This window comes from Lactuca serriola, chromosome 4, assembly GCF_051521515.1.
Source record: "Lactuca serriola cultivar US96UC23 chromosome 4, Lser_US96UC23_V15, whole genome shotgun sequence".
NCBI classification, from domain to species: Eukaryota; Viridiplantae; Streptophyta; class Magnoliopsida; order Asterales; family Asteraceae; genus Lactuca; species Lactuca serriola.
In genome coordinates, this window is record NC_136411.1 from 5,283,291 (window position 1) to 5,293,276 (window position 9,986).

General features: G+C 36.4%; 1 protein-coding gene across 3 annotated transcripts; it reads right to left on the reverse strand.

Annotated features, from left to right (window-relative positions):
• Positions 1–3,041: 3,041 nt before the first annotated feature.
• Positions 3,042–6,959, reverse strand: LOC145100951 (RNA-binding (RRM/RBD/RNP motifs) family protein). 3 transcript variants are annotated; one of them, XR_013705371.1, is made up of 4 exons: positions 6,739–6,959; positions 6,120–6,313; positions 3,992–5,986; positions 3,042–3,576 (listed from the first exon to the last, which is right to left on the reverse strand). XR_013705371.1 is itself a non-coding variant. In XM_079038100.1 (2 exons), the coding sequence occupies exon 2, from the start codon at positions 5,929–5,931 to the stop codon at positions 4,060–4,062; it is 1,872 nt and encodes a 623-aa protein (XP_078894226.1). In that variant the 5' UTR covers positions 5,932–5,986; positions 6,739–6,958; the 3' UTR covers positions 3,679–4,059. The 3 variants fall into 3 exon arrangements, 1 of the variants encoding a protein (XP_078894226.1); XR_013705370.1 differs by lacking the exon at positions 6,120–6,313 and having other exon boundaries at positions 6,739–6,958; XM_079038100.1 differs by lacking the exons at positions 3,042–3,576; positions 6,120–6,313 and having other exon boundaries at positions 3,679–5,986; positions 6,739–6,958.
• Between the last annotated feature and the right edge of the window lie 3,027 nt (positions 6,960–9,986).

The window sequence follows — 9,986 nt, forward strand, 5'->3', positions numbered from 1 at the left end:
AGTGAAATCATAACATATTGTTCAGATGGAGGGATTTTATAATTGTTAGTTAATTTTGTTAAGTTGGGGGTCATTTTACATAAAATTATGGTTCTTTGCGTTTCGGCCTGTGACGACAACTTGTAAAGCAAGTTATATGATGTTAAGTTTCAGTGAATTTATAAAGCTTTATATGCATTGTTCAAACCTACGTGATTAAGAAGATTAGCTAGCTGCTAGCTCCTTAATCTATTATCTAGTAATAATCATTGGACAAATTGTTATTTTAGTTTACATGAATTTTAAGACAAAGAAATATGCATGTATTAAGCAATTGGTTTCACTTGTGAAGTGGCGTTTGTTATGTATATCACAATATAACGGGATAGTGTAGAACTCAACTCGTTATCACTTTAAAAGCCATCTTTTGGGTTGCAAAATAGAAGAATCCAACAAGGCATCTTTTGGGTGGCTTAGTTGCGAAAGGATTTGGGATAAATCACTTAAAATTTTTTTTTTTTTCATTTAAATAACAAACAATATTTAGATCCCACAAATTAAGTACTCGAACTCAACTCGAATGTTCACTTTAAAAGAATTGTCACATGTTCTATTTCAACAGGATTCAGCTCTTAGATGGTCATGCTCATTTTGGGATGGTTATGGTTTGCCGAATATGACATGAGCCCCGACAAAAATGGATTCAATGTATATGTAACTAAGTAAGGAGGGGAGAGGAGAGGTCATCAACAATATTTAGTGGACTATAGTTTTGGTATACGATATTTGTGTTTAAATTAGTATATTACACAAAGGCCCTTGATGACCTCCAAATTCCAATTTCTCCCACGTCACGTGCAAGCGATTATAACTTGAAGTAGATTATATGCTTAAGGCTTTCAACTTTTTCATAGCCAAAATAACTAGTTAACAAAAAAGTGTAGTATTTATTTGATTTTGATTTTTGATATTTGATCTTTGCGTGTTACCTGATGAAACTGATAATATGGTTGGTGGTGGTGTTAGAATAGATGGATGGTGGATTGGTGGTTAGTGACTTAGTGGGAGCATGAGTGGGTCTTAATAAATCACTTAATTAATTTTCTTAAATCAATAAAACAATAAACAAACAATTAAAAAAAACTGTAAAAGAAAATACAAAGGGCAATATAGTTTTTTTCATTTCTACGAGGGACGAAAAACGCCATAACTTAGGGATGGTACGAGTAAAAAAAACTTAGGGGACCAAACCAGTCATTTTTTTACCAAACTTTTACCAAACCATAGAAACGATTTTAGTAATTTGTTCAATTGAAATGGTAAAGTAGATCGTTTTGACCCGGTCTAACCTTGTTTTGAAGGTTTTAACCAAATCCAGTAATATACTGATAATTAGGCCCATTACAAAGAATGATCCTGAATAGACCGTTGACCCGATGTTTTTTACCTTTTTATATCGAATGATAACAATTGGTATACATTAGAGATGAAAATGGGTCGAGGAGTGTCCTCCCAATCCTCATCCCAACGGGATATTTCTTTTATATTTTACTATGAAAACGTTTATGTAAATAAAAACTTTACATTAAACATGTTACCAACATAAATTTAAAGGTTTTACAAAATATAAAAACATTGCATAAAAATAATAATATTTTTTCTAGCTAAATTTAGATACGTACATTGAAAATCAAGTGGCTTTAGCTATAACAAATTGTATGATATGATCGAATATACTATAACACGAACATAATGTTGAACGAAAAGTTTCAAATAAATGTAAAGTGATGTTTTTATTATATATGATACGATATTAAATTAGATAAATGAAGAAGAAAAGCTATGATTTCAACCAAGTAATTAATAATGAGTAGGGATACTCGGATAAAATTTTAGATATTTTAAATTTTACAATATCTATATATTTGTGTTATTTTATATATTAATATATACCCGGTGGTCGGGGCATCCTCATGTCGTCCCCATCTCGATCAACTTGAGGATTCCCTATATCAAACCAGCTACGCTACCTTGGTGGATATGTGGTTTGATGGATATTTAACGTAGCTTGTTAATGAAAAATTATAAGATAATGCACAGGTAAACCTATTTATGACTAAAATTAGTCCAAACTTTCACCTTTGCTTTGATATTGTTTACAAGGGATTGTTCCTTTTTTCTCTTTTTTATAAAGTGATTCATGGTGATATTTATATATGGATAAAGCGTTTCATATATAATTTTTTTTTCTATACCAAACAATTGAATGAAAGCGAATGATCATTTTACCATTGCATACCAACAAATAATTTTCACAGATAAAATAATTGCAAACATGTAAAGGGTTGGTGTATTAATACAATAAGCCAACCTTTTTGGCTTAAGTCATCAAGTCATTGTCCATTTTGAGTAAAAAAGAAACAATCTTTATAACTGGCCATATTACGCATTAACCATCAAGTCAATTAAACCCAAAAAACTCGACCACTAAGATGATGCTATCAAATCTACACCGTAGTGTATCCTATTTGTAACTACATTATGACTTGTGTCGGATATAACCAAATCATCAATGTGTATAAATGGTTAAAGACATATATAATCATATAATAGAGAATTAGGACAAACCCATCTAAACCATTCACTTGAGAAAACAAGGAGAATATTGATCCGATAAACTATATATGTGTATTTCTGTAATGAAATGACGACTTAGTAACCTAACAAAGAAATGACTTGATAACTTACTTAACAAAGAATCCCACATGCCACATACATCATTAAGAAAGATTTCCACTGTGTGATTGAGCACATGTTACTAGACCTAACAACATGTTAGACAGAATGAGCACAGCTATATGATATGACTAAACCCAAGAAACAACAATATCCTAAAACACACACAATGAATATTTCATAAAGAAACAGAGAACATAACCTAGACAAAAAAAAAATATGCAACTACACATTAAGCAGGCTTTATATGACAACACAGAAGAATTAGGATACATTCTTGGATGATCAAAAATAAAACCCTGAAATCTACAGGAATTACAACATAATTAGTACAAAACTGGCTTTCCTTTCCTAATCAAGAATACAACAAAACAAAGTCCAGTATCACTAAACACTATGTTACAATGTTACATTGAAAATCTAAAAAGCTACATATAGCATGCAATTGCAGAAGCACCCTTTTAAAATACAGAAGCAACTGGCGAAAGCATAAAGACAACCTATAACTAACAGCTAGCATATCATCTCTCTCTACACATGGACATTACATCTCCGTTTTGGAGCTTACAGAGAGACTAAAAAAAACACAAGAGGGCATAAATTACAATGCAAGTTACAACCAAATAGAAGAATGGAATGGGTGACATACCCAATACTATTACTACATATATCCTATCCTAGATAATGCTTCTAAATGACACCATAACAATGCAATGCAACAAAAATGAGATGCTTTTACTTTTTACAACACAATACAATACAATATATATGTATATATATAGAAACCAATCATTCAATCAAGTCAGCTTCGTCCAGGTCAAACACACAAACCAAAGGAAGGCTTTCTGCCATTTCTGTTCCCTGAATACCATTAATGACAAAAGCACCCAAAGTTAAATATATTTATATTAATAGTTTCTTTGATTTTTAGAACTATCTATCCTCCACAATTAATATCCTCTGTTAACAAATATAATGTATAACAAAATTAACATTAACAACAGTTTGACTTTTCAAGTATTTCGAGAGAAGAGAAAGAAGGTCACACGCCCTAAGATTGAGATTGGTTTAGGCAGGACTATAAGTATAAGTAACCCCACCCCATAAAGAATATAGGTCAGTATCACAGGGGTCTTATATGTCCAAACCAAATTTAAGACCAAAAAATTCACACAAGAAAAAAAAAAACTACAAATGTAAATGTATTTTTTTTAACACAATAAGGATATAATTAAAGCAAGCAAACGCGTCCCTCCAAATGTCATGTAGAACTTACTTTTCAATCAGCCGAGTGAGTTTGAAGAATGACGTAATTGCCCTCCACTCCATTCCACCACTGTCACATCAATCTGACCGCATGCGTCTGCGCTTCCCGTAATCCGCATCCCTTGACCGGGACCGATGATGATCCTCTTCCGGGGCTGCCCGAGATCGGCTCCTTGACCGGGTGGAGGACTGCCCGCGATCCCAATCATCTTCACGCTCCTTCTGTCGATGATGATGCTCCCTATAATTATTATTATTATTATTATGATTATTATTAGTGTCTTTTTCCTCTTTATATTTATAATCTTTTTCATAATCTCTCTCCTCACGGTGTCTTTTTTCAGAGCTCCCAGACCATTCACGTTCACGTTCACGCTCACGTTCAGAACCTCTCTCCTTTTCTCTTCCGGGATTTGACCGTTGTGCCCCTTTCTCATGACCCGTATCCGTATACCCGTATTCCGACCCACCATCTTCACCACCATAGCTTGACTCTCTAGTCCTTTGACCATGCTCTTCTCCTCCTCCTCCTCCTCCCCATTGACCACCCATCCCAGTGTCCCCCCACATCCCCCCTTGTGGGCCCTCCATCCCACCACCACCACCCCCCATCATCCCCCCCATCCCCCGCCCGAAAAAAGCAGGGTTCACATGCGGCGCCACCCCAGCAATCCCCATCCCGGGAAAATTCGGCATCATCCCCGGAAAACCACCACCCGGAAACCCGCCATACCCACCGCCACGACCCATATAAGTCGGGTCAAACCCGCCCCCCATCATACCTTGCGGATGCATGAACCCACCCGGAGGACCCGCGAAACCGGGTCCCGCGTATCCGAAACCCGGACCCGCGTTCACATTCTTCGGCCCCATCCCCCCTCTACCCCTCATATTCCCAACACCCCTCCCCACCCCCTGCCCTCCTCGCCCCCAATTTCCTCTTCCAAAATTCCTCCCGGAATCTCCACCGGAAAAGTTCGCTCCACCACCACCACCACCAGCGCCGCCGCCACCAGCCCCGCGTCCTCCTCCATCATTCATCGGTCTCCTCCCCGCTTCTTGAGATTGAACCGGTCCTTGATTTTTATTCGCGTAAGCAGCGCCCATTTGTCTAATAGTTTGTGGGGACGCAAATGCCACCACACAAGGTCTTCCATTGAAAAGATAACCATTCATTCCTTCTTTACACGCTGCAGCAGATGCTGACTCATGAAACTCAACTTGACAATACCCTTTTGATTTCCCACTCGCACGCTCATCAAAAAACTTTATCTCCTTCACTCTTCCATATTGTGACAACACGTTTTCCAGCTCAGCATCTGTTGTCCACCAGTGTAGCTCACCAACAAACAGGGTGGTAGCACCGGTTTCACCAGGTGGACGGGCTTGATTCTCGGTGATGACAGGTCGTGTCACGTTCATTTGATGACCAGGATTGGAATTTAGCATAGATGGAGGAGGCTCGTTTGTTATGTTAACGGGATCCACGGGGATCTTTTGGGGCCCACGAAAACCCATCTGGACATCATTACTCACTTGAGGAAGTGGGGCCATTCTTTTTTGTAAAAGATCAACAGTCATACCTTCTTTTGGATACGCGCTTTCATTTGCAACACCAGGTATGTTCATGTTTATGTTTGTGTTTGAGTTTGTGTTTGTGTTTGTGTTTATATCTTGTGACACCATGGCTTCAGATCGAGGTTCTTGAACATTAACTTTTTGATCATGGAAACCTCCATTTCCTATGTTTGTAGATGGAAGTGCTTCAGATCTTTGCATTTGTAAAAAACCTTCTCCAACATTGACATCATTATAAAGATCATCATATTCATCATCTTCACCTCCAATTTCATCATCTGCAAGTGCAGGAATTGCTCCATCTCCATGATACTGCATCTTTTGGGACCCTCCGAATTCTTCGTCTCCATAATCTAATTGCTCTTCAGCCATTAAGTCAACTCAAGTCAACACCTCGTCAAGATCGATGAGATAAACCACAAATTACCTGTATATGTGTGTTACCACATATGTAACATGTTAAAACCCAACCAATAAAACAAGATATGTAATCTTATAGTAAATTATAATTCATGAATGAATGAAAGAGATGAGTAGTCTTTAAGCCTTGCAGTGTTTACATTTTCAATTCACAACAAATGACTTTCTTCCAATACGATGACTCCTTAAACTCTCCCATGAGTGACTTTTTTTGTAAGAGACAATAGGAAAATGATGTAACTAATATTGCTAGAACAATGAACAATCTAAATGTGTCATTGATCATCCTTCTTGAAAAGAACATCAAAAGGTCAATATGTTTGGCCTTCTTTTTCTGGAACAGAGAAGCAATGAAAATGAACTCAAATATCTACGTATTTCAAAAGTCAAAATCTAACAAAATTTTCATCATATACAAAAGAGATCTAAGGCCCAGACACACACAAAAAAAAAAACTGATCTTTCTAATCACGATTGTACCAATTCCACCAAACCAAGTTACAGACAAAAATCTCTAAATAAACAGCTCATTATAACATGAAACAAGCACAAACATGAAAAAAAAAAAAAAAAAAACTAACCTAATCTCATAGTTTGACAAGTGGGAAGCAGCTATACATCAAATCAAATTTAAAAGATCAACAACGGTTCAATATAGAACAAAATAACAATCAGATCGAAGCTCGATCGGTGCAAAAAACGACAGGAAGTGCCAAAATAAACAGGAAAATGGCGACAAAAAGGAAGAAAGATGCATACCCGTTTTAGGTTTTTTGAGAGGATATTAGAGTTCACACAAATTGCTCCGGATAACAAAGGAAAATCTGTATCTCTCTCGGTCTTTCTCTTTGTCTATCTACAGTGGGTGTTCTTCAAAGCGAAATCACGATCTTATCTTTCTACAGCTTTGATAAAATTATAATAATGGAAAAACCGTATACCTAAATTGTTATTTTGTTTCGCCCCTTTCCGTCCCCGCTCCATTAATACGTCTTAACTTTCCATCAATACATATGTACTAAAAAAGTTATTTATAAATTTTTTATTGCATCATCTTATAAACAAAAAAATCATAACTCTACAAAAGTATTTGAGAATAGTTGTTTTTTTTAAATACTATTTGAATGTTCAATTAAAAACTTTCTATCATTGGTAATTGTGTATCCTGTGGGATGGCTGAATACCAACACGGTAGTTCGGGCCTAAATCAGAAGTCGGAATTTGGATTAGACGCCATATAGTCCGCCATAAAGATCATATACAATTAAGCAAAGCTCCTCGAGATATAGCAAGGACTCATGTCTCTAGGGATGGACCCAGGATTCTGTAGTAAGTGTTGTCTGTCCGTAATAGATGTTGCTGATCCATAGTAAGTGTTGCCGGTGGTACACTTTATAGTAGAAAAAAAAATAGAAAATTTTGCACTACGTCAGGAAAAACTAGGTGTTGCCGGTGCCACCGTTGGCACCATACTAGATTCGTCCCTGTATGTCCCCTTTCATCCCCTAAACTACAATAGACATATTGTTGAGGGTAATTTCCCATGAGCCAAATCACATTCACAAGCCAAAATATATACATGTCACAGGAGTGTAAATACAAAAAGGCCTTGGGCCAATATATGGCTAAACTAGATATAAGTATATGTGACTACCCAAAGTTTATTCCGTTATATTAACCCGTTTCCGCTAACAGAATATGTTATATTATAAAAGTTCCCTTAATTTGGGGTCGTCAAATAAATAAATGTTTATTTGTTTATTTAAATTTTATGTTGTTATCGTCGTGATAAAATAAATAAAAACTAGTAATTTACATTTCCATTTAATTGGAAAAAGTTATTTTTATTACGACCATTTAACCAGGTAAAAAGTTTAAACATCGTTAAACATTAGTATCGGGTAGTCATATACTGGGTACAACACCCAAGACTTATATATAGGGAGTTGGACACTCCATAGAAACCTTTTACCACTCTAGACCCACTTTCTCTCTCTACACTCTCTCTCTAGCTCGTTTTCGACTCAAAACCGCAAGTTTCCAACTCCAAAACGTAAGATCTTCTACCCTAACTTGTTCTAAACATCATTTCTTGTTGCAATAGCTCAAAAATCACACAAAATGGCCATCAAAAAGGAGTTTACGGCCTAAGAACCTCCTTAGGCCGTGAACCCCTAAAATGGTGCCCAAAGTCCCATTTTTCCTTCATTTGAGCTTAGAAACTAGTTGTGGAATTAACCTAGAAGTGTTTGAACCTCAAAACAACAATTTTTAGGGCATAAAAGAGGGTTTACGGCCCAAGCACATGCTTAGGCCGTAAACACCCTCTAACCATGCAAAACATGTCCAAAAACACTTCCAAACCACCCTTAGGCTTAAGATATGGATTAGGGACTTGCTATTTCGGGTTTGGAACAATTAAACACAAACATTTGAAGGGAAAAATAGAGTTTACGGCCCAAGCATATGCTTAGACCGTAAACTCCCCTAAATCATGCAAAATGGGAGTGTAAGCCCCCTAAAGAGCCCTATACCCTTACTAGAATTTGTTAGAATTAAACCAAAGGCCTAGAAATCAAGGAATGGGGTGTATGAGAGTTTACTACCATAAACCATAGGGTTTACGGCCGTAAACTCCCAAGGAGTGGCCTTTGGGCCGTAAAATCCAAGGGAGTATACTCTTGGACCCTTAAACACCCCTATAGCCTTGTATAATTCCTTTGAACCATTTCTAGAACCACACGAGACTTGAAATCATTCAAAAACACTCCTCCCATGAGTTAACGGCCGTAAACTCATAGGGGATGTGGCCTCCCAACCGTGAACTCACTTATAGTGGGTTTTAGGAGAGTAAACTCCAATGTGAGGTCATACACTCCTTCCATACAACCCATTAACCTTCTAGCACTCAACCATAAGACCTTTAATCACATTAGGATGTCTAAATGTTTTAATAAGGGTTTAAATCACTAATTACTTGTAAAACATATATTCTCATATGTTACTAGGGTCATAAAGGGTGTACAAGTCCTTACTTGACACCAAACGCTCATCCGACACATTCACCCGATTTACTCATTTCAGGTGAGTTCATACCCCTTAATGAACCTTTTCAACTGTTTTTACATGTTTTAGGGGGGGATACAAGTACAATACTACAAGTTTTATTTACAAATCATATGTGATTGATAACTTACTATTAAGAAGGAATTTTTCAATACTTTTAGTTACTTGTCAATATAAAGGTTGTAGATACTTATCAAATGCATTTTCAAAGTTAAATTGTTCTTAAATTATTTTCAAGTTATGTTTAAATTACTTTTTATAAAAATATATCTACATTAATATATTTATATAAGTAAGACTTGAAGAACTTAGGACCGATAGCTCGCCTTACTTCCTGTTCTTGTTTGATGTGGTCTTAGAGTATTTGTTATCCGTCCGACTGTCGTTGATTTCTTAATTATATATCATGTATATTGGTGTCAGATGTAAAAGTCTTCATGTTATTCAATACCTTTGATTATACAAATACCGGGAACCATACACACTAAGTTAACTATAATAGGTATAGTTAAGACTACTGCTCGTTACTTCTACTACTATACTCACTATAACTATTATTATTACAAATTGATACATGTATAAGAGTACGCTTTATGAATTATACAAAAGACTACTACTTTATAATACAAGAGAAAACACTAATCCAGAATATAACACACTATCCCTATATAAGACGCTCTACCGCACTTACATGCTATGACCAAGGCTTTCCAGAAGGAAGGCGACACTACATGTATAGATCTATACGGGGCAGACACTATTATATATCAATTGTTAACTATAGTTCGAGCCGACCAGGCTCAGGGGTGGCACTACTTCACTACACTACGTATGACCAGGAAGGTCATCGGACTCTCTATTTCTCACACTATTGGTCACATAAAGGAATGCAGTTATATCTACAGTAATACACTAAGACTAAAGTCTAAGCTAACATCCCG